The sequence below is a fragment of the Diadema setosum genome, chromosome 2, assembly GCF_964275005.1.
Source record: "Diadema setosum chromosome 2, eeDiaSeto1, whole genome shotgun sequence".
NCBI classification, from domain to species: domain Eukaryota; kingdom Metazoa; phylum Echinodermata; class Echinoidea; order Diadematoida; family Diadematidae; genus Diadema; species Diadema setosum.
Window position 1 is genome coordinate 23,912,958 of NC_092686.1, and position 25,965 is coordinate 23,938,922.

The 25,965-nt window shown below is 39.9% G+C and overlaps 2 protein-coding genes across 2 annotated transcripts; one reads left to right on the plus strand and one right to left on the minus strand.

Moving 5' to 3' along the window:
- Positions 1 to 5,592: 5,592 nt before the first annotated feature.
- Positions 5,593 to 14,763, minus strand: LOC140241025 (uncharacterized). The gene is made up of 4 exons (XM_072320798.1): positions 14,731 to 14,763; positions 12,364 to 12,460; positions 11,251 to 11,373; positions 5,593 to 8,203 (listed from the first exon to the last, which is right to left on the minus strand). The coding sequence occupies exon 4, from the start codon at positions 7,513 to 7,515 to the stop codon at positions 5,761 to 5,763; it is 1,755 nt and encodes a 584-aa protein (XP_072176899.1). The 5' UTR covers positions 7,516 to 8,203; positions 11,251 to 11,373; positions 12,364 to 12,460; positions 14,731 to 14,763; the 3' UTR covers positions 5,593 to 5,760.
- A 4,163-nt stretch (positions 14,764 to 18,926) lies between these two features.
- On the plus strand, positions 18,927 to 24,383 carry LOC140241036 (kelch domain-containing protein 8B-like). Its single transcript, XM_072320809.1, has 6 exons — positions 18,927 to 18,985; positions 19,801 to 20,197; positions 20,575 to 20,739; positions 21,412 to 21,615; positions 22,598 to 22,690; positions 23,258 to 24,383. Exons 2-6 carry the CDS (start codon positions 19,807 to 19,809, stop codon positions 23,527 to 23,529), a joined length of 1,125 nt encoding a protein of 374 aa, XP_072176910.1. The 5' UTR covers positions 18,927 to 18,985; positions 19,801 to 19,806; the 3' UTR covers positions 23,530 to 24,383.
- Positions 24,384 to 25,965: the final 1,582 nt, after the last annotated feature.

The window sequence follows — 25,965 nt, forward strand, 5'->3', positions numbered from 1 at the left end:
ACATGAAGTATGTGTATTCATGCTTTACCCTGTTTCCCCATCTGAAGCATCAAAACTTTTTTTTTTCAAATATGATTGTACAATGATAAGAAAATAATAAATTACATTTATGTGGTGCTTTATACAAAAGTCTCTAAGTGCTGTACAAAAGATACATAGATACAACAAAGATTTACTTAACTTTGAGTACAATAAATTTTTATGATACAGTACAATGAACATGTAGATAAATTGGAATGTAGACATGATAATGCTATTAAAAACAAGCATTAAAAATCAGAATTACCACAAAATAGCTTGAAGTGAAGGGATGTTGATTTTGGACAATAGTAGTAAAACCTTGAAGTTAATTTGATTCACAATGGGGAGCCAATGAAGAGAATTCAGAATAAGAATGTGGGTAATGTGTTTATATTTTCAGGATTTAGTCATTAACAAGTCAGGCTGCTGTGTTTTGCACATGTTGTAAGAAAACAGGGTAGAGTTAGACAAGCCAGAATGTAAACTTACATTTATCTGAATATTAAGTTACAAATGCATGAACCAGTAGCTCAGAAGATTGCCTTATATAATTATTTTACCAATGTTAGAAATGCCAAAGCAGCTGCCCTACAGGTATTCTTGATTTTTGTTGTTGCATGTTCAGCTTATTGTTAATTCAGATCTTCATTACCAAATGTGATGATATGTGTACATAATTATTCTCTCCTGCCAGTGTTATTATTTTCAAGCAAACTATTATCTAGTTGTTTTTGTCCCAATCATTAATCAGTATCCTTCCTTATATCTTTGTCACCTTTTTATGTCTGGTAGTCATAAATGCATAATGGGTGCTCCTCTAATTGCCATTATGTGATTCTGTTACAAAATGAGATGTGATCTGTTATTTGGACAAACAAGGAAAGAAAAATTATAATCTCAACCAAGCTTGGCTCAGAGGCTTTTGTGTGTGTGTGTGTGTGTGTGTGTGTGGGTGAGATGTTGTTAATTTTTTTTTTTTTAGATTTGTTTCATTAAGTTGTGTTTGCTTATCAGATTGCAATTCTGTATGTGTGTGTTAATATGTGTTTATATGCATATAAAGAGAGAGAGACAGACAGACAGACAAACAGACAGAGCAAAAGAAGGTGGGGTGGAATCAACAGCAACTTGAGAATCCAGTATATCTCCCTCTGCCGCATATGGCCCATATTTTGATTGCTATTTAAATACAGTGTAGCTGTTCATCGTTTTGATAAAGCCTCTCGTTCAGTGTCGTCAGGAGATCTTCATTATACGTGTATTTTCATACACTGCTAGTTGGTATATTCTGAACACTGCTATTACATGTAGTTACAGTAGGCGGTATACAAGTACGGGGAATGGTTGTTGGGGAATTTTTCGTTTCCGTCTTTGAGAATTGAGCAGAGAAAAGTAGACGAGTCAGTCTGGTATGAAAATCGCGCAACCAGGGAGGTGTTAAGAGATCTCTTCCCACCTCCCTGCTGCAACCTATGACACCCTTTTCCCAATTCCCCCCCCCCCTTCCCCACCACCACCATTTTGCAAGTTCATTGTAGCGTGTATTACACGATGTCATGATAAACGCTCGTGGTGCTTTTATGAATGACAATGATAGAGTGCCAATGACCGGAATATTTCCGGAGGAAAAAAAGATACGGACAAGCATTTGTTGCTTTCCACAATAATCATTATAACGATGTGAAAAAGAGATACTAGGAAATCTTCAGCCCAAAATCAGTTAAGGATTATCAGAGAAGGTGGAAAAGAAGAAAGAGTAGAATCAAAGATGAGGATATAAGAGGAGGAGAAGCAACGGATCAAAAGAAAGTGGCTTTTATTTTATAAGCGGATTTCTGCTTCAGAAAGTGTGTGAGTGTGTGTGTGTGAGCGTGGGGGGGGGGGATCATAACTCTACATCTGAATGCTTACTAAAAGTGGAGATAAAAGGTGTCGGGGAGATAAGTTATACCTTACGGGGGTCCCAAGGCACATAAATATCTTTCCATGTCGGTATGCTGTCGTTATTTCATTTTCGAAGCTGGTGGGAAATACATCGCAAGAGACCTTCCAAGTGCGTTGGCAAAGTCACAAGAACTCCTCAAACATTAGTCACCCAAATCAATACAACTTGCATGCTCGATCTCTTTCCGCCTCTTGGTGGCTTATCACAAAATTGAACATTTCCAGTGTGCAAGAGGCGCAGTTAGCACAAATTTCGTCTTGAATCGGTAAATAAAATGTACTTTAAAAGACACCAACAATATAAACCTGCTACACTCGTAACAAGTAACGATAATTAGCTCTACTGCGACGGGAATGCCAAGAGAGTGGCAGGACGACATGGTGTCTTAGCTTATCCTGATGGACTTACGGAAAGTGGTTTTCATTGTCGCCCTACGTGAGTTTTTCCTTAAAATGGGTATCTGTCGTTAACAAAAGGTTTTACCCGTGGGAGGAATGACTGATGCAGTGCTCGTGTTTGCATTTCCCCAGGAGTCCGCGTTAATTGAATGCCAACGGTCTGGAGCTACACCTATTTGCAAAATGTATCCCTTTTCTTTTCATCTTCTTTTCTACATTACGTACACACTCGACTCTCTCCCTCCCTCTCTCGTTCGCTCCCTGTGTGTTCCTGGCCTTTCATAGAACGGAAGAAAGAAAGAGAGAGAGAGAGAGAGAAAAAAAATGATGTTTATAAGTTGTTCTGCACACAGAATGACCCACTCCCAAAATACAGATTGCAAACAATAATATGCCGAATTTCTAATTTTTGGTTACATTAACGGCATATAATTATATGCACATTTTTATACACATCAATAATTGATTGACTATCGCGTCAAGAGAAAACGGATAATGGACTTTTGCAAAGAATTTTTATTGCCGAATTTCGAGGGCCTCCACCTTCTTCATTTTTTTAATCAACACACAAACACACGCGCGCACACACACACACACACACACACACATTTATCCAGAGAATGTGGGTACTAGTATTCCACATCTTTTTTTTCTCTCTCTCTTTGTTTTTGTTTTGTTTTGTTTTGGTGGTGTTGTGGGTGTTGGTTTTTTTTTTTTTTTGCACATAACAATACTTTCAATATGTTAGTGTTCACAGATAAAGATAAGCAAATAAGGAAAAGATAGATGCTATCTGAGCGTGCGTATATGTCGTAATCCATCGGACCCCGCGCTTTATTCAGTTTTTACAAAACTGTCACATTCTGCTTTATAATAATAATTTATATAGTCACCAAGTGCTGCATCCGTGCAGGAATAATAATGATTTAAACAAAATACATTAAAGTGCTCGTGTGGTCACATACCTTTACATCACTCAATTCAAAACATGCAATATTGTAGAATGTATGTATTTCATAAGAACACTTCACTAACAATATGAAACATTCCATCATAGGATGATGGAGGAATCACTGATGTGGCTCTCACTTCCGCATGAGCAGATGATTTTAGTACATTGTACAGCACTTCCATAGACGACAAACCAAATAATGTTTATGAATACTATCATAGCATAGACATGAGCCCTGCAGATTAATTTTCATATTCATTTTTAATACCTTTAAACGTTCCTGGAAATCTGAGCAAATTGTTTCCTGTCTTACTCAATTTAAGATGACTTCAATTAAAATGTACCCTTGTTTTTACCCAAGTTTGCTATGTCGTGTCATTGTATACCCTGTCAATTAAAGGGGCGAGTGATTTCATCACAAAGCCTATACACGCCTGAGGTACATGGATTATGTTTAAATACCTCTACCTAAAATGAACTTTGCAGTGCTGAGATGGACAACGGCCTGCAGTGGTTCCAAACATAATATTATGCAATGAAACAAAAACAAAAAAGAGCATTAAAAAAAATAGAAGTACACAGTCATTCATAAAATTTCACTTTTGAAATATTATATGCGATAATGCACAAAACACAGCTGTGGAATGTCTTTTCAACACTGCATGCCAACTACAACAACAACAAAAAGGCAATTTCGACGTTTCGTTTTACATGTGCTACTATTAACCGTAATCCAGAAAAGAAAGCGGCGTTATTTCATCACTCGATTGATATTGGTACCATGTACTAGATTCTGCAAACAGACACAGAAAAATAACTAAACAAACACATGCTTTGCATGTTGTTCTATGTATCAAGTTCGCTTACTACTGTATTGCACATGAAAGGGCTGGACCCATCGTAATACAATTAAAAAAATTAATCACACTCATAACTTGCAGATGCATTGACTAACTCAGCGACAGCCAAGCACTTCACCTTTTTTTTTTTCCTTTTTTTTGTGTGTGTGTGCCAGTCAAATGTGTACGAATTTCACGCACAAACTTACAGACAAAAAAAATAATAATAATAATAATAATAAAAAATACTGTCATGACTGTGGCATGCAGAGGGGTATATTAAGAATATCGTCATGTCGTCACAATCGTTGCTGTAATCTTCATTGGCTGACAATTCTCATGTGAAATGAACGTAAAATCAACGTATTGTGATAATTATGGAGTCCCTCTTATGCGACAGATAATAAAATCAACAATCACAATGGGAAACGCACAATGGAGGTCTAGTTTAATTATAACCCTGTAAATTCTGGTAAATACTGAGAATAGGGATGATTTACCATTGTAGATATTGAATTAGTCCAACGTAATGATCAGCCTGCAAATGTTCAGCACGACACATTACACCATCAGATATCAACTGCCCCTTGCTTTTTCGAATGGTATTTGATGCCAGCAATTTTTTCTTCACATGTTATAATCCTCACAGATAAATAATATTGATTTTTAAAAAATGAGCAGAATCGTTCGGAATTATGCTGTTACGATTTGAACAATATCATCAATGGTCAGAATTAAATTGTACAATACATCGATGATATCACGCGTACTAATAAACAGAGTATAGACAAATTTTCATTATTGGCAAGTCACGTTATTCTTAACATTCTCCTTATCGCTGTTTTTATAATTATGATCGTTGTGAATTGCAATAATGGCAAAATTTTTCAAATTGACAGTATTAAGAATTAGGGATATATATGGAATACAATCTCAGCCTATTCATTGCCCTTCAAAAGAAACTATATACCCCGTGTGATTTGAACATGATGTTGAAAGGCCATCGCCAAGTTAAACAAAAACTACAACTTGGGGAACATAATGTGTTGAGACAATGCATCTACAGCAACCTATGTTTGTTTGTGTGTTTAAGCATGATAGACGTGAATGGTAAGTTCTTTCCTATTTTGATATCTTGGCAGAACTTCCTAATCTCGACATGTCACTTAACTGAGTTCCTACAAAATTTATGACATTTACTATTTTACAAGCGAAATACCAACCGATAGACATCTACAAGAATGGCAAGTTCAATTGTATGGTACACAATGTTGTTATCCGAGAACTATAGCACCTTCATTTAGCAAAGGATACGGAAAGACCACTGGATAATTTCAACAGTCACCTGTTGAAATAAATAATATAAAATAGTATATGTATGTTGCGTACAAGCTGAGAAACAGTAGTGAAACAAAGTGGATCATTGTGGGTTTTTCCTTTTTACTTCATAACATATACGTGAATTAGCATTTTATATATTGCGGATTCAAGAAAAATTCTAGTGCGAGAGGTAAATAACCTTTTTTGTTGCTCTCAATAGACATAATCTGCTCCTTTATACGTATAATCCCAAACAGGTTGATTGGATGAAATCAGTAACAAATTCTAGTTCAATTTCCAGAGAGTGAATAAGGGGGATGAATGGGCAATCTTATGTCGCATTTTCAGGGGATTCAATATTTTCCAGTTGGGCGTTGGTACTCCGTAATTCGTATTGAAATCTGGCGGTATGCTGGCTGCCATCTTCTGTCTCATGATTTTAAACGTGTTCTTGATGTTCTCCTCTTTGTCCTTGAGCATTCGATCGCGATTCGAGCCTTTGATGGGCCGACGAACCGACAACATGACGTCGAGGTCGGTGTAGTCCGGCTTCTCGGCGACCTCCTCACGCTCTATGACCACGTCGGCGAGGATTTCGGACGGCGTAGGGCTCGGCGGGGAGACTGGGAGGCGACGCGCTTGGTTCCACGCCCTATCCTCGGCCGTTTGGAACATGGGCGAGATAATCGGCTGACCCGTCGCACGCGAATGTGTTGCGCTCGCGACGCGGTAATACTCGTCGAAAGTCGACTGGGGGTCTTCGATCATGGTACTCTGTCGTCGAAGGTGATGTGGGCGGTGGAATATGCAGTCCGCGATTTGGCAAGATGCACCAGTACAGGCATCCCGAGTAGATGCCCTCTGGAGTTCGTCGCTACGATCGGCGTTCTCGGTTGGCAGGACTATCTTCGGCTGATCAACAGTGACCTCTTGAGCGAGATTCGTTGGTCGCCGCTTTAATTTGAGTCTAGAACGTTTGAAGTTCAGCGGAATGTCATCCTCTTTGTCGCCTGTCACGTTGACGACGGGCACCTTCGAATGGGTCTCAGAGCCAGCGCTTGATTTCGAGGCGACACTCACAGAATCGTTGGCAACCTGCCCTTCTCTCTTTCTCTCCCGTCGATCGCCGTTTTCAGACGTCCTCGAAACTTTCCGCGACCTGGACCGCGAAGACGGCATGCTATCCACACCCTGTGGTGTTGCGATCTTTACAGATTTCGACCGGTGTGTCTTCGATGGTTTCCGCACGCTTTGTGATGAGAATTTGCCCGATGTCATGAAGATTGCTCGCCCTGGCGTGATGGTGTCTGCTCGCGTCACGTCGTCGTCGAAAACGTCGTCGGCGAAGGACATGAAGCTTCTATTCGTGCCGCTGTTGATGCGACTGTCCGTTTCAGTCGCAACGGTGTAGTTGGATACCGAAATATCCTCGGAAAAGAGATCAGAGTCCCACGCTACACGCGCTGGAGGCTTTGGCGTCTTGGATGGGCTGGAAATCAGAGGCGAAAATAGTCGACGGTTTCCTTCGGAGTCAAATCTATAGTATGCATTCAACAGTTTGTCTGCCTTGTTTTTCCCTAAGCGATCTATGCTACCTCGTTTCTGTCGGGCTCTGAATGCATACTCGTCGAACTCTTTGGACATCTTCGAGACCGTCTGCTTTTTCTTGACGCCGCGTCGCCGCCTCGCTCCGGCGTCAGCACTTTTCGTTACTTCGCCACCATCCTCTCCCTCGAAATCGGACAGATCATCACCCGAGCTGGCACGATTCTCCCGTTGCTCGGAATTCAGTCGCTTCAACAACTTTTCCACTTCTGCCACTTCCTTGTCTATCTGCAGCAGTCTCCTGCTTTTGCTGTCTTCAAGCGATTTCAAGAACTTGAACAGTTGCCGCTCGTCGAGTTTTTTCGCTCGCACCGTGTGCTGGAGAGCGAGCTTCTGACTCGACACTCTGATGTCTGTCAGATGTTTGGCGTGTTTGCTGGCGGCATTCGACCCCCGGTCGTGGCTCACTATGGGTACAGGGTTTTCTACAGCCATTGTATTGACCCTTTGTGCTGCATCGCTGACCCGAAACCTCACCTAGGACTTTTTCTCTGCCTTAATCCGCGAATTGCCAAATTGTCTCGGTTCGTCTTTGACACGAAAACCTCTCAGCGGATGAACCTTTTCTAAAGGGGTTCGGGAAGAAACAATCTTCTATTTACACCGCAGTTATCTATTGTGTCGGTAGCACCGTTAATGGAAGTATTGTGCGCCACAAATGAACCCTGGTTATCTGTTTGCTATTCAGTTCTACCAAGACTCAACTTTACTTGTTGATGGAAGTTCCCAGCCTGAGGGGTTTGTAAAAATGATGTTTATGAATTTTTCACCAAGCGTAGATCCCTCTTATGATGTCTGTTTACAACCCATCAGGGAGAGCTCATGTTGTTCAGGGGCAGCTGCTGCAGTCCTGCGTTCGAAGAATTTGTTTGTAACGGTCAACACTTTCCCACCACACCTTTGCAAGTGATGACGTCAGTATTCGGCACTTTCTCGTAGTTTCATCCTCTTGAAGATGAGGTATCAAGAGCTGCTCTCCTTTATTGTGTCTTAAATGGCTTTGGTTAGCCTAGTTGATCCCCCCTAGTCGGGAGTCTTGTTCCTTGTCGTTCAACACCTTGGAGTAGTTCTCTTTGCCCGGTAATCCTCTCAGCTCATCTGCACAAGGGTTGTTTGTCTCGATCTGTGTGAAATACAAAAGGGAAGAGAGACATTTTGTATCAATACAGAAATCAAGGATCATGAGCGAGCATAATGGGCAAACACGAGTCAGTCGAATGGAGACCAGAACATTGTCTTGTAATCCGCTTCGATGAGATTGTAATGTGAATATCTTCACTTGAATAAGCGATTACGAGATTAATTGAGGCAAACATGAGGGGCCCATCATGGGATATCACACTTCGATACTTTGATTGGTCTGACGAGACATTAATCATGTAGCATCGTCCAGTCAACGGGAGTGACAGTGAGTTACGTTACTCATACTCTGTCGTATATAGTTTGAAGAATGGAGTCCCGGGTATAGGAAAATCCCGCGGTTTTTTTTTTTTTTTTTTTTTTTTTTTTTTTTTTTTTTTTTTTTTGTTGCTGTTGTTCGGCTCGAACAGTTGCTTTTGTTTCATGTAGCTTGCGCTATCTTAATCTTGCTCAGTGAGAAAGAAAAAAACAGGTTCTGTAAGCCCCTGGAAATGTCTGTTATTGACCTCTTTCTGCACTTCAGGGGAAGTTTCTTCCACAATATATTTTATGCTGACTCAGCTAATGAAGAAAGGTATTTAAGGAAAAACTAAGCAAAATTTTGAGGAAAATCGGACAATCTGTTCAAAAGTTATGGATTTGTTTATTCCATAATCTACCCTCTGATAGATGTAGCAAGACGACGAATATCTCGTGATGTCATAACAGAAGAGCAATATACATTTTTTTTTGGGGGGGGGTGAGGGGGACTACGGCACTTCACTACGTCACAATCCGAGGTCCGATTAAATTTTATTTATTATCTATTTATTTATTTATTCATTCATTCATTCATTCATTCATTCATTCATTCATTCATTTATTCCTTATATATTTTTTTTTGTGTGTGTGTGAATATGAAATTCGTTTTATGAATTGATAAGGTTTTGGTTCAACCTACGTATGTGCAGCCCGCTTTAGATGGGAACCATCCGTGATGTTACAGTAGTAGGACGATGTAAAGAAAATGCAAGATGGATTCAGGGGTTCAAACACATTTCCACATTATTCGATGGGAACCACTTTAGTGAATGAAAGAATACTGTGGAACTAAGACAATACCATCTTTCAACCCTCCTATATCGCACGAGAATGCACAGTATAACAATATCAAAATCAAATCAAAACATTATTATGTACATTAGAAATGAAAAGTGTGTGTCTAGTCAAGTAGCACATCACGAAGCGTCTTTATAATAGTTATTTTCTTATTATATTTATGCCTATAGGGGAAAAATAACGTTAAAAGACACTTTATAGATGACAACAACATAATTCTCGACAAACTGCGTGTGATGTACACGCTGTAATACAAGAACGTGCAGACACAGCAGAGTATTATGTAGACAATACGAACGAAAAAAAAAATATGCAGCATCAATCTCTATATCGGTTGCTATATTGTAAATACAGTGTTATTGCTAAGCTCCCATCAAATACAGAAAGATAAAAAAGGCGAGGGTTTTTTTTTTCAGCAACTTGAAAAATACGATGTCGCTGCATAAGACTAGTATTATTAAAGATTGACAACTATTTTATATGAACTCACGCCTCTTGCTAACTCCGTGATATACCCAGGCCATCACAGCTGTAACCGTAGTTACTGTTTTGATGATGCGCAGAATTAAGGCATTACGCGCGCACACATACACACACACACACACACACACAAAAAAAAAAAACCAACCGTTTAATCAACAGTCAGTTATACCCTTTGACCAATCATTACCACATTAACCGATTGCTGCGTTCGATGTGATTGTCTTCTTTACAGTCTGCATTGATAACACGAGAACAAAAATGTTCAAGTTGTGTTTGCTCTAGCTGTTGTTCCTCCTTGGCGGGTAAAAAGGTGTATTTGCAGACCGTGCTCTGTCTGATTACCACCCTGAGTTGGAGGTTACTATCTGAAGAGGCATCGAACATTATAGTCCTGGCTCTTGACAGGAGCAGCTTCAAAGTCCAGATGTTCAGACGACAGGTGATAAGGCAACCTATGAAATCATCATTACTTTAAAGGGATGGTACAGTTTCGGTTGAGATAGGGCTTCAGGTTTCCACTATTTTTTGATATGATTTTTGAGATAATGAGAAACCTCTTACGAAATATGAAAGAGCATGCAATTCTAAAAGGAATTCAAAGTTTATTTGATGAAAATTTGTTTTGAAAGGGCCGAGATATCCAAAACGAAACGATCCTAATAAAAAGCGGGACCCACCTTTTATTATAGGATCACCTTGTTTTATTTATCTATTTATTTTTTTGTTGTTGTTGTTGATGTCTCGGCCATTTCAAAGCCGATTTTCATCAAATAAACTTTGAATTCCTCTCAGAATTGCACGCTCTTCAACATTTCAAAAAAAGTGGTTTCTGTTTCTAAGTATCTCGCAAGAATTTAAAAGCTGAATCGTCACCTCAACCAATACTATACCATCCCTTTGACTATGTCTACCATTGGTCTATAGACATATATCGCACAGCATGAAAGGAAAATTTGACTTCTAAAGGATTTTGTGTCGTCAAACCATCAGGGAAAGAATTAATGACTGAAAGGAGATATTCGACATGTATTATCTTAGTCGCCAATCATATTTCATTTGAATATGACTGGAACCTTCCAAACATCTTTAAACTTGATAAACAAGAACACGATTTCACGAACAGAAACAAACCGAGGATCACCCAATGTCTTCATTATACATAGCGCCCGATCTTATACCACCTGAATATTATATTATCATCAAACATTTTGAAGGCATGTTCGGAATGAGTGAGTAAACCACAGCAGTTGACACATCAGAAACTCTCATAATTCTTCTCATCATCTGGTGAGCGTACGTATAAAGTATGATAAGAGGTTAAAATCCAAATTCTAATAGACACCTGCGTTGAATTAAATGCTTTCAAAAATCACGGCACATATTTTATAGACTGATATGCTGCTTACAGTGTCATAATATACTATACACATTATCATTCCGTATACTTACGATGGTGGCTTTCTTGAAATTGAGTTTGTCGTGAAGTTTGGGTTGACATTCACTTGCACTTGCCCGGTTACCATCTCTCCCACGTTGCTCGTGAGGTTAACTCTCGGGTCAGGCTGCAAGGAGCTGAAAGCCAAGTGTACACAGCCTCTAGGTAAACGTGACCGCGCAGAGATTCCCAGACAAAGTCAAATCCTATATAGCGAATAACATAGTACTTCAAATAACAGAAAGAGTTTTCGTAATGGTCCTGAAGTTTCGGAGAACTCTACAGATGAAAATTCCTGCAAGCCTCCTCCAAGTAGAGCTTATAGATGTCCTCTTGGAAAGTTGTCATCAAGTGTAGGACGTATCTCAACCTAGTGCAAAATCTATCTTATAACGGACCTACTTCTTGTCTATACGCCTTGTCGCGTGCTTATAACCGTGCACAAATCAGCTGCCTATCCCGAGAAGGGGAAGGTTAGCGTTAGTTGCTTTGACAACATTGATTTTCTCCGAAGACTTTCTACCGAGAGGGTTAGGGAGCGGGCGGGTCAATAATCCAGACAATGCACTTTGATAGTGTCGACCTGCACATAAAAACTTTGTTTGCCCTTTCACAGGTTGATTTGAAAATCTCACTCCTTTTTTTCTCTTCTCGACATTCGACAATGCCCCCATCTGAGTCCCACGTGTCTGGTTTTCCCTTTCTTGTCGGCAGAATCCAAGGAGCAAATCTTCTCTTTGAACGGTAAACACAAGACATTTTACAAACACTGCAGGATAAGCATGAAGCTAAAGGGAGAAGGGGAGAAAATGACACTTTGTGTGGTTTTGTTTTTTAATCTACTTACCCATTCGGATCAACTACGAACAGAAACACCGCATTCAGTAACATACGTTTGTGTTCATGTATTATTATAATCTGGAAGAAGATATATAACTTTCAATAAAGAAAAGAGAAAGAAAAGGAGGATAAGGAGGAGAAGGATGACGACTAGATGATGATGGATTCAATGGTGATGGCGTGATACTGATGAAAAGAAAAAAGAGAATGAATTTAAGCACGAAGGAGATAAGACAATAAGAACGACTCGGGAATAAAAAAGACGGATGTAAAACCTCAATACTTACTGATTGCTCCCGCTTGTCCTATACGACATCTGCACCTGGTTCTTGCCCTATTCTTCAAATGCAATATTACGCTATTCGCAGATCAACACATTGATGCCTGCAGAATGATACAGCAACGTATTAGATTATCACTGGCGTTATACTTCAAGTATCATAATAAATTGTTGCTTGCACTCTGAGAATACCATGATATTTATCTAAAGCAGAAAAAAAAAACCCAACCCTGGTATTGATATAGTGAACACTCTCTCGAATTCGTGTTCGACGCGTGTAAAGTGAGAGAATATAAGATCACCGGTATAGGAAATTGAAGGTTGCCATAGGAACGTCGCATATTCGAGCCACCCTGCACAGCCGCGTTAATGGCAATATCTATGTATTATTCATCGCTTTCCTGCAGATCAAGTAATGAACGCTTGTCTTGTGGTACAAGCTGATGACTTTTCTACTGTACCTTCAAAAGCTGTGTGCACAGTGAGTGAAGTCTTCCACCTCCCTGGTGAGTGATTGGTATTAAAGGGAGGTGGAAGGTTTTATTGTTTCATGCATGTGTTTTGCGGTCTTGGCCATGGTGAGAGCAGCCACCCCAGGTCAAAAAACCAGTAGAAACCAGTAGAAACCAGTAAGCATTTTTAACTGGTCGTTACTGGTTTAAACTGGTTTTAACTGGTCTTAAATGGTTTCAACTGGTACCAGTTCAAACCAGCAAGGTAACTCCCAACTTTCCAGTAACAAAATGAGCAATTCTAATTGAAACCAGTTGAAGACATACTGGTACCAGTTGATACCAGTTTAATCCTACTGGTACGAGTTTATACCAGTTGAAGTTGCACTGCTTACCAGTTGAAACCAGTAAAAGTCTTCTGATGGCCAGTTGTAATACCAGTTCAAGTATCACTGTACCAGTTGGTAAACAGTTTCTGTCGGTTGAAGTCTTATGGTACCAGTTGATACCAGTTCAAGTGTCATTTTGTACCAGTTGATACCAGTTGAAGTCTTACTGGTACCAGTTTATCCCAGTTGAAGTTGCACTACTTACCAGTCCAGTTGATACCAGTTCAAATATCATTTTGTACCAGTTGGTAACAGTTCCTGCCAGTTGAAATTTTACTGATACCAGTTCAAGTCTCACTGTGTACCAGATGATATCAACTGAAAGTCTACTCTACTGGTCTATGAGTTGATACCAGTTCAAGTCTCAATGTGTACCACCACTTGATACCAATTGTAATCTACTGGTACAAGTTGATACCAGTTGAAGTCTCATTGTGTACCAGTTGATATCTTAATAGGTAATGGTAACTGCGTCTGATGCCAGTTTGAGTCTTACCTGGAGTCTACTTTTTGAATTCGATCAGTTCATCAAACTGAATTAAAAAGTAAATTAAACTTGTTTTAAAACATCAAATTAAAAAGTAAACAAAACAAAATGATGCAAAACATTTGACATGATTGAACTAATGAACTTGGACTCTTAATGACTTCAACTTAATTCAACTGGAACCAATTTAGATCAGTTGACACTAAACTGACAGACTGTATTTCGAGCAGTTTGTGTGTGTTTGTGTGTGCATGTTTGTGTCGGTTTGTGTGCAAATGGTTCAATGGTTGACACAATTTGAAACCAATGTACCTGACTGCATGGACTTGCTTTCCACTTCATTCTAGATTAAAACCCAGTAACTAAAACATTGAAATGTTGATACCACTTGATACCAGTTGGTTTCTATTGGTTTCTACTGGTTCTAGTGGGCATGAATATTCATAAGCTATTCAAATCCTCTATGTGAAAAAGATAGAATATTGTTAAATTTATTGTTTTTATGATTTCAATAAACTCTTAAATGTCTGAAATGTAATTAGAAATTTACCTAATATTATTGCCGTGACGTTCACAATTTCCACTTGTGCCTTTGATGAGGTATTTTCATATTTTTATAATAAAAATGTAATCTACTTGGTAACCATGTCTTAAAGTATTGCAACTAGATGGCCCTATATATATGAATGAAAAATCTCTTGCACTAACTAGGTCTAGGACATAGGCTAAGCCTAGATGTACCTGTAGGTATAGGCTTTAAGTCTAGCTGTAGGATTATGATAGGGTAGATATTAACAATGTCGTGACATACACATGTTCTGGTATGAACCCATACATCAAATAATTCAACACTAAATTAATTTTGTCAACTGGATCCTAGTTGATTCCAGTTGATACCAGTTGATTCCAACTGGTACCAGTTGATTCCATTTGGACGAATACCAGTTGATACCAGTTGATTCCAGGTTCCATTTTCCATATTGAAACCAGTTGCCCTAACTGGAATCAACTGGTACCAGTACCAGTTAGCCAACTGGTTTTTCTACCTGGGACGAGAGAATCCCAGGTGTGCATGTGCGAGTGCACAGTTCGTCTATAAATCCATGCATTGACGTTGATGTGGAAACCGAGTCATGTACACTGCGCATGGAATAAATGAAAGCATTACGTAATAATACAGTGCGCGTGATAGCATACATTTTGCCATCAAGTATAATAATATACAAATATGTACTTTACCTCAAGAGTTTCTGGTTAAAGCTATGGACAGAGGTGACTCCAAAATAGTATCATTATTATTATTATTATCATTTTTTACTGAGGAGCGCAGCCCCGAAGTGACCAGCAGGGTCATACTGTTTGAGGCACCGGGGCCAATGCCTTTAACCGGAAACTCGAAATTAAGTATTTGCTCGACATCTTACATCACAAGATTATATAAAAGAAGGAAAATTGAGGAGAAAAGCAATGTGGTGGATGCGATGTTGTGGAGGGATCACCATACGATGCAAATACGAAACAGGGCGCGATGTCGATTTGCTCTGTGACATTCACAAAGTGACCAGGCAGTGCGCAACGTCAAAATTGCTTTGTGATGTCACAATTGCTTTGTGACATTTCTCAAATTGACCGTAATGAGGTAACGAGCAGCGCGCAATGTCAGAAGGGCTTTGTGATATCACAATTGCTTTGTAATATATTCAATATATTCAATTCAATTCACAATTATTCTTATTTTTCCTCAATAAAAGGAAATACATAATAGGTAATATATTCTGATACAAGGCGATACATATTCACAAATAGTAAAAAATGGAGTATGCGGCATGCCAAACATTTTGAAATAGTTGAAAATACAATGTTTCTTAGAGAGAGCTACTAATACCATTCCTGTGACAATTATATCTACTCTTTATACCAAAACAGGAAAACACGAAATATCTATAATATATATGGTGTCCGACATGTGAAATCATATACAAATTAATTCATAATATTAGTCAGGTTATAATATACATGTAATTTTCTCCATGAACCCATCTAACAGTCAATCATAAATTCAGTGGCGTACCGTGGGTCAAGACATTGGGGGGGGGGGCACCTCATGGCAGCAACATCAGAATTGCATAACGGTATAAATAAATGCGAGCGAGCGGAGCGAGCGAGCTTGAAAATTTTGACATTTTACAGTCCCCAAACTGCCGTTTGTAGCTATATATAATAATATATTTGCTTTTGAAATTAAGGGCGTTGCACTGGGCGCAACTGCTGGCAGTTGCTGGCAGTAACATGAATGGCGTAACGATTAAATGCGAGCGAGCTTGAAAATTTTGTCATTTTACAGTCCCAAAACTGCCGTTTGTAACTATATATTTTCGCTTTGGAAATTATTGGGAGGGGGCGCACCGGGCGCAACTGCTGGCAATTACTAGTACTGACAGCAACATCAGGAGAATTGCATAACGATTAAATGCGAGCGAGCGAAGCGAGCGAGCTTGAAAATTTTGACATTTTGCAATCCCAAAACTGCCGTTTGTAGCTATATATTTTTGCTTTGGAAATTATGGGGAGGGGCGCACCGGGCGCAACTGCTGGCAATTACTGACAGCAACATCAGGAGAATTGCATAACGATCAAATGCGAGCGAGCGAAGCGAGCGAGCTTGAAAATTTTACGCTACAGTCCCAAAACTGCCGTTTGTATCTATATTTTTTCGCTTCGGAAATTCGGGGGGGGGGGCGCACCGGGCGCAACTGCTGGCAATTACTGGCAGTAACATCAGGAGAATGGCATATAACGGTTGAATGCGAGCGAGCGAGCTTGAAATTTTTGACATTTTTACAGTCCCAAAAATGCCGTTTGTATAGCTATATTTTTTCGCTTTGGAAATTAAGGGGAGGGGTGCACCGGGCGCAACTGCTGGCAATTACTGACAGCAACATCAGGAGAATTGCATAACGATTAAATGCGAGCGAGCGAAGCGAGCGAGCTTGAAAATTTTGACATTTTGCAATCCCAAAACTGCCGTTTGTAGCTATATATTTTTGCTTTGGAAATTATGGGGAGGGGCGCACCGGGCGCAACTGCTGGCAATTACTGACAGCAACATCAGGAGAATTGCATAACGATCAAATGCGAGCGAGCGAAGCGAGCGAGCTTGAAAATTTTACGCTACAGTCCCAAAACTGCCGTTTGTATCTATATTTTTTCGCTTCGGAAATTCGGGGGGGGGGGCGCACCGGGCGCAACTGCTGGCAATTACTGGCAGTAACATCAGGAGAATGGCATATAACGGTTGAATGCGAGCGAGCGAGCTTGAAATTTTTGACATTTTTACAGTCCCAAAAATGCCGTTTGTAGCTATATTTTTTCGCTTTGGAAATTAAGGGGAGGGGTGCACCGGGCGCAACTGCTGGCAATTACTGACAGCAACATCAGGAGAATTGCATAACGATTAAATGCGAGCGAGCGAAGCGAGCGAGCTTGAAGATTTTGATATTTTACAGTCCCAAAACTGGCGTTTATAGCTTTATTTTTTCGCTTTGGAAATTAAGGAGAAGGGGCGCACCGGGCGCAACTATTGGCAATTGCTGGCAGTAACATCAGGAGAATGGCATAACGATTAAATGCGAGCGAGCGAAGCGAGCGAGCTTGAAAATGTTGACATTTTACAGTACCAAAACTGCCGTTTGTAGCTATATTTTTCGCTTTGGAAACTCAGGAGGGGGGGGGGGGCGCACCGGGCGCAACTGCTGGCAATTATTGGCAGTAACATTAGGAGAATGGCATATAACGGTTAAATGCGAGCGAGCGAAGCGAGCGAGCTTGAAAATGTTGACATTTTACAGTCCAAAAACTGTCGTTTGTAGCTACATGTATTTTTTTTTTTCGCTTTGGAGGGAGGGGGCGCCCGGTGCGCCCCCTGGATCCGCCACTGGTAGTCAAGGGTGTTGGTTTATGTTCATGATTGGGGGAGTATGACCAGCGAGGGAGCGTCGAAGTGACCAAGCGGGAGAAGGATGTCCAAAATCTGCACTTTATATAGAGCATCCCCTAATTTGTTTGCGTTTGTGAGTGTGTGTGTTTCATATAGATAGAAAAGTTAGGAAATAGCCAAGGTCAAGTCTTATTATTGGCAATGCAATAAGGCATTTTAATATAGACTAGTATGTAAAGCAACACTGCAAAATCAATGATCAAGCTTTGATAGCAAATGCGCACAACCTATCAAACATCACATTGCGTAACATTGCAGCGACTCTTTTTGCCATTCCGATGTTCTGAGTACACTGCGCACATCCTGCTTATATTCAAAATGCCAACCAGGAATCACGCTGAATCACAATCTTTTGTCGTCTCCGGGCTTTTTGAGCAATGTTTCACTATAATACCTCTTTAGTTATATGGTTAAAAGAAATCTTAGAAAAATATCTTTTTCTTGATCATCCTTTCATGTCGATTTCAAAATCAGTTTACTAACCCTTGAATTACCATTTTGGTATTTTTTTTCTTTTTTTTTTTTACCAGCGGATTGGGGGGGGGGGGGCACGTCCCCCTCATGCCCCCCCCCCCCCCCCCCCCGTAGTTACGCCACTGCATAAATTGCTATATTATAGGCCTGGACAATTCAATTAAATTAATTATTAAGATTAATTATCACTCAAACTTGTCAATCTGTAGTTTAGAGCCCTGTTTTTCAACATGAAAATGAACTGAAATATAGACTTCTGTTGCCTGTCACGCTCACTGACCTCATTGATCTCGCGAGAGAAAAGCAACAACCCTGTACAGGCCTATAATGAAATTAAATACCAGTCACAGCCGTGTAGGTGCAATAGTTATAACAATAATCAATATTCAAGTAGTACGCTTTAAAAGCATGTGTGTGTTTTTTTTATTTTTTTCATTTTTTGTATTCCTTTACTTGCTATTTCATTTATTTCATCGATTCGTCTTTCATCTTATTAATAATTCTTTGTTTTGGTATAGCGCTGTATCGATCAATAGCCCATCGCTGACTTATCGCATTTCCTTATTCTGTCGGCTTGGGCGGAGCAGGGAGGTGGGAAACTCCCTGGGCGGAGTCAGTAGGCGCATGTACATGTGTGGGATAGACTCTTAGCAGCGCATGACAGCGTGAGGATAATCTACACGCCTGCCCTGACATGACCACCACGGTGGTACTTTACCCGTTGTGACGCCGAACGGGATACCAGCAGCATTCATTCATAATTGAGGCGCGGTCGGTAAGTTGGTCAGTCGTTGGTGGTACAGAGAGGGAGCAACTGACTTGTGACCTTTGTAAGTACTTTCTGCTTGCTCGTATCGAATAGTTCATGAGAGTTATTTTGTTATGACTGTCTAGCAATACTCGTACTGTAACTAGCTGTAACAATCAGCGCAGAAATTCAAGAAAGTCACATTCCTGTTGCCTTTTGACGGGTAGTGGTGACACCGAATTGGGTATATGGGACTGGCCTCTGTTCTGCTATTAAACTGTTTACTGGTGTGGTAATAATCTGTCTTGTGTCTGTCTGTCCGTAGATTTTCCTCTTTATCTTATCTCGCATACAAATCAGTGAAGTTTATGATATACGGATGCACGAGTATGTATAGCTAGATAGGTCTACTCAGGTTTGAAACTGTTCTAAACGGGGCTGGAAAAAGTGTCTCAGACTCATTTTTCAGACGTAAAATTTAATCTTTATTATTTCAACAGTTAAATTTTATTTGATTTTTATTTTCTGTATTGATTTCAACTCACAAATTCCTCCAAAAAGAGCACTCATGATTAAAAATTAACTGTCCAAAAATAAATCAGTCCACAGTATAGTCTGATAGTAGAACTTACTTTTGCCACATTTTGAAGATAGATAGAAACAATCTGTCTAACGTTTGTCGTTAGATCTAAGTTTATCCCTCTAAATTCTGATGGACTAATGAAGGATTTTTTTTTTCTGTGATTGAATATTCTCCCATTAATATTTTGTGTGTTTGATACGTGCAAATATATGTATAAATATATATATATATATATATATATATATAAATGAACAGTTTTTGCCAGTCTTTAGACATTGCTTTGTTTTGTCTCCCCCCCCCCCCCCAATAAAAAGGGTAATATGGCAACTGCAGCAGTTGCAGGAGGAGATCACTTTGCATGGGAGGTACTCCCACCCATGCCCACCAAGCGGGTGTACTCCACAGCTGTGGAATGCCAGGGGAAGTTATACGTCATCGGAGGGGTGAGCATGCATGGGAATCCTCTTGACGCGTTTGAAGTGTATGACCCTGAGAAGAAGAAGTGGAACAACCGCCTGCCGAACCTGCCCAACAAGCGAGGTCAGCCTGCCGTAGCCGTGGTCGGCGACAAGATCGTTGTCCTCGGCGGTGTGGCGGGAGGCAATGAGGCCTCTGACGCCGTGGACGTGTTTGACACATCGACCAAGAAATGGATCATGGGCATGAAGACACTAGGGGAGCAGATTCAGAACATCGCAACGGTCGTCCATAGTAAGTTGACTCAACACCAACAGCTACTTTCCTAGTCCCAGGCAAAGGAAGAGTGGATAAGAGTAAAAAAAAAAAAAAAAAATGCCTTGTGTAAAGTGATTGAGAGTGAATTCACATAGATATTGTAAATGCTGTCTAGTCCCTTGCAGAGATTCAAATGCTGCTTTAAAGTTATGGATCTCCATACCAAGCTTATTCCTAAACATGAAGATGAAACCATACACTAACGTGAGAATACGGGTCATTATATCTTAAAAATGATAACGTCATAACTCATATTGCTGACACAGTTAACATGATGTCAAACTCACCATTTTAATGTGGACCATGTGAGTTACTAAATACTCCTTTGTCAACTTTTGTCTTATATCTATTAGATGGTAAGGTCATAACGATAGGGGGCATGAAGGCCAACACGTCAGCGTTGCAACAGTGCCGAGTCCTGAACATTGAGGAGAACGTGTGGCTAGAGCTGCCAGACATGCCAACTGCCCGCTATGGAGCAGCTGCTCATCTCAAGGGCAATATCATCTATGTTCTTGGTAAGTTCCAGCCATCATAATGAAATGACTTGACATTTACAGGTCATTGCACTCTTATGTGTCACTCGTTAGTAGTTCGGTTGGCAAGGAGGATTATTGCTGTGCTCATAAACTCACATGCTACGGTGATGGTGGACATTTTGAGACAATGCTGAAAATGTTACCAATAGAGAACACATATTATGGTCACTGCCTTCATGCAACATTCACCATGTTTGGTGATTGTGCAATGTAGGCCTACCCACTAGTGAATTGCATGCATACTGGTCTACAAGTTGAGAGTTGATCACAGCAGATATTTCCATGTAACAGGACGATGTTAAGTGTCATTAGTTAAGTGGTCAAGTATTTCTGTCAGTAGCAAAGTGGAACAGCTTTTGCTAAAGCTTCCAATGCAGCTTGGGTTTTTTTTTTTATGTATTTTTAAGATATATGGCTTGGTCTTGATTAAAAAAACACAAAAAAACAACTAATTATTGGAATTATGGATTCTATGTCAAAATGTTGTCTTGCAAGAAGTTTTGATTTGACTTAGAAGGAACAACAGTTTGCAGGCAGAGGAGGGTACCAGCAAATGTGCTCTAGTGACAAAATAATCTGTTAACCCACCTGAAAAAGGATGGATGTTATACCAATCTGAGTTGCACTGCACCCCTATTTTTTCTGACACAGGTGGTAGGAATGGCAAGTACCCAATTCAGGCTCTGGAGGTGCTGGACCTCAAGCAGTCCAAGTGGACCAAGCTCAAACCCATCACCAAGCCCCGCGTCTTCTGCTCCTACATTATGACAGATGACAAGTTCTACTGCATCGGGGGGCTCCAGGCGGATGGGAAGGACTTCCATGACGACACGGAAGAGTACGATGTCGAAAATGGTAAAGCTTTAATCGTGTTCACGCAGAATGTCATCTGCAGAATGGTTGCCAGATTTTTGTGCACTTATTTGCTGGTGTTCTTACAGTATGGGATAGTTAGATGGTCACACAGGAGATATTTGTCTCAATCTTGTTTTGACTTCAAATATGCCAACATTGGTTGGGTGGGGGCATAAAGAGTTACAATAAGCAGTAATCCCACTCATATTGCAAGTCTCAAAGATATTCTCAAAATACTGGGCAGTAGGAGAGACAAGAATGTCAATATTGCTTTATATTTGTCAAATGCACAATATTGTATGTAGCCAGTTTAGCTATGTATTAATGTATCTACGACTTCATGTTTTTGCCTATAGTTGCTCATTGCTGATTAATGAAACTGACTCTTCTACAACCATACCAAATCATGCAAACATGATGAGTCCTGAAAACTGTTTTTATGTGTCGTGATTACCATACATCTTACTAAAAGGGACCTCCAGGCTAGGGTAGACTTTCTTTTATCTGTTTTTGCTTCAGAAACACATGCCAATGAAATATCTGTGGCATGGTCATTATTTCTGTGAAGAAAAAAAAGCAAGAAATCATTCATGGCATTTTCAGAATTTGTCAGGAATATAAATTCTGTTTACAAATTTTGTCTGGTTGTGCATCTTATTAATATGTGTGTGTTCAGTGCTTAATGCTTCTAAATTGTCATGCCTACTGTATCAACACTGTTGAAGGAGCTTTCGCTTTAGGATGGAAATGCCACAGCAGCAACAACAAGTGAAACATGGTGAGCTGAAATACTGAAAGAAGGGTTATTTGAATGAGTATGATTACCTTTGAGTCACGTACCCTCAGTGACACAGGGAATTTGAGCAGCATCTGGTTCAGAGCATGGGCCACCTGCACACTTGAATATCTTTCAAGTCTATTCTTAGTTTAAAGGATCTTTTTTCAAAACTTTTTTTTTTCATCTTGGGTTTTTCTCCACCAGATGAGTGGACAGATTTGGATCCCATGCCTCATGTTCGAGGGGACTTCTGTGCAGGAATCATCGGGGGAAAGATTGTGGTCGTTGGAGGAATGAGTAAGTGAAGCTGTTTCAGCTATAGATTTTTTCAAACAGGCATGCATACTTTTAGAGTTTTTTTTAATGCATGTTTGTGTGTCACATTCATACACAGGCAATTGTTAAAACAGTGTGCAGTGGAAAAGCAAGCTCCAGTCAGCTTTTCAGAAATATGTGTTTTGTATCTTTCATGTATAGCTCTCAATGTGTAGTTGTTCAAAATTCTGTTGTTGATATTGCTAGACATTCTAAACTCTTTGCTTCAAGAAATTATGATTTCCCATAAAAATTCAAACATAGTGACTTAGTTTCTTTAAGCAATGGGTTGTGTAAAAAAAAAAAAAAAAATGTTGTTGAGCATAAGTAGTTGAAGAAGACATGTCCTGAAATCGGCTAGTGATAAAATGATGAATGATGATACCAGTGATAAAGATTGAGACATCTTCATCAGTTGTCCAGTATCAGGACAAGAAACCCATAAGGCTCCCTCCTGTGAAATACCAGACCTACCCCAGATCTGAATTCCAGCCATCACTGTATTCAAAAGCAATGGAGCGGTTTGACCGTATCATGTTCTTTTCGCAGGTCGCAAGGCTTTGCCCCTCACTGAGTCCGAGTGCCTGGAGGACAACAAGTTATGGAATTCCATCCCGGACTGCCCGACATCCCGCGGGTCGGGCACCTCCACTGTCTTCCAGGGCAAGCTGGCGATCATTGGCGGCTTCACGCCAGAGGGCGTCTCCAATGCCGTGGAGTTCCTGAGCGTCGGGGCAGAGCCCGCCGCCGGCAGTGGGACCAAGGGTGCTGCTGGCTCCGCAGGACCGGCCAGGGGGAGAGGGAAGGGCAAAAGGAGATGATTTGAAGACAAAACAAAAGACTTGCATCTCTTACAACCCAACGGAATGGACTTGGGTTGATCAAAAAGAAATAGGGGAGTGTGATGTCCCCCTCTATGAGAAAGCAGTGGTTGAAGGTTGCATCTTGTGCAAAGTTTCATAGTCATAAGAGTGCTGAAGAATGCCAATTTAGGCATTTGGAAAAAAGTAGATGTCCGGAGTATGCAAATATTCACAGCATTGAGAGACAATGTTGTGATCATGTGGAAGTTATCACTTTGGAAAAGTGTAATGTCATAAAACATAATGCATTACACATTACAGGTGTAAAATGTAGTTTTGAATGAAAGTGATATACCAGGTACTAATGTCGAAAAAAGTCAGTGTCATAGCTCACAAATATCGATATGCCATGAGAGAGGCAATATTGTAATCATAGGTTTGCGGTTATCTTAGGAGCAAACTGCTACAACAGGTATGTGCACAAAGGGAAATAGCATTGCTGGGAATCATTGAATTCCACTGTTTTTTTTTTGCCATGTTCAGATTGAGTCATATATCTAGTACCAAATAATGAATAGAGACAGAAATAGCAAAAGATGATCTGTGACTAAGGTGCCACCTTAATAGCAAATGTGTAGATCTTTAAGGATTGAAAGTTTTACATCAAAATCTATGGGAATGATCCATCTTGTGTTGTAATTTAAGTGCTGCCTTTTATTGGATCTGAAGAGAATTTTAAGTAAACCTTTGTTATGTAACAAAGTACTGTAAAACGAGGAATGTTCGCGTGCATTTTAATTTCGCGAATTTTGCGAGCGCAAAGATTCGCGAAATTAAAATGCGCACGAAAGTTCTTGTCTACACTATATGCATTGAATGCCAGTGGCAGTTCGCAAAAATTTCATGCCGCAAAAAAGGACGTCGGCTCCAATTCGCGAAAAATTCATGCCGCGAATATATCATGTTTTACAGTACTTCTTTTCTTTTAAGCCTTGACAAGTGTTTTTGTATACTCTGTACCTAATTTACCTCTACTTTATTGGGTATATTCTGTTATTGAGCACACTCCAGTACTAACATGAACATACAAAGCTAGCAGCCTTCAGGCTAGCATGGTCCTCAAGGTTGGGAATAGCACCTTATATCATGGTATCAAACACCTTCAGACAATCATCCAAAAGATTTAAGGAAAGAATATATTGCTGCTTGAGGTTGTTGAGGAAAAAAAAAATACAGATGTTATCTATTTTTTTTTTTTTTTATTAATACTTCAGGTACGTGACAGTACTAGGAGGGAGGGAATGAAGTGAGTTGTCTAGAAATACACAGAGGTCACTATGAATATTTAAAAAATGCCATGACCTGTAGGCCTTGCTGTATTCTTTGTGACCCTGATATGCAAATCACTGAGGAGTCTCGAGGAGAGGGACACTTCGAGAAGTAGCAAATGATACCCACGTGAAGGAGGTTACTGAGCTGGAAACATTGTTACGAGAGCAGCTGATCAAAGAAGATGTGCCCCAATTGAATAGAAATAACTCATTGCATACTGGAATGTGATGGCTCCCCTATTATAATCAGTGGACATTTCAGAATGGCAGAGGAAACAGATTTAAAGATATGTGGGCCATTTGAATGTTAGTGATTCAGCAGATGTGGCATCCTGTGTCGACTGGGAGATAGTTGTTGTTGGTTGCCAAGTTGACATCACTACTTTAGTACTGTAGTACTGTAGAGGATACAAGTTTTTGTACTTTTTTTTGTATGTGTGTGTGTAGGGTAAAAGATGAGATGCTGTTTTCAAGAAGTTGAAGCCAATTTGAATAGCGCTTCTTATCTTTCACTATTAGAATGTAGAATCTTGTTCCATTGCATGTGCAGAAAACATATTTCTCTGTTTTATACATTACTTTGGATGTTTCAGGGAAAGAAGAATTGGGAAACTAAGTTTCTAAAAGAGCCTGTGGGAGTCATTGCCATGGTTGGTCAGGTCAGCATGAGCCACCCAAAACTATTCGACAGTATTTCAACACTTGATACCAAAAGTGTGTAATTGTGTCTTGTTTTTGTTTTGTTTTTAGTATGTCATGTGACAAGCAGTTGACCAATCGGATGGCAAGAATCTTATTGGGATGTCTCAATAATGATTCTATCACATTGGGTGTGATTTCCGTGAAAATGGTGATTTGCCCTTTAGATGAGATGATGATTTGATGTCATTGCTGTCAAGTTTGACATGCACTTCCATCCACTGCCCAGCTTCCCTCATCTTTGTGGTCTCATTTCCGTGGTGTTACATGATTTTTATATCACAGTAAAATTGAGTTGGCAAAGACAGAATGTTAGAACTTTGACATCAATGATATATATGCAAATTGTACAGCATAAAAACAAAAGGAAGAATTTGGATCCGTTTGCACATCTGATATCACGGTTGATATTGCTGGTCAGAGT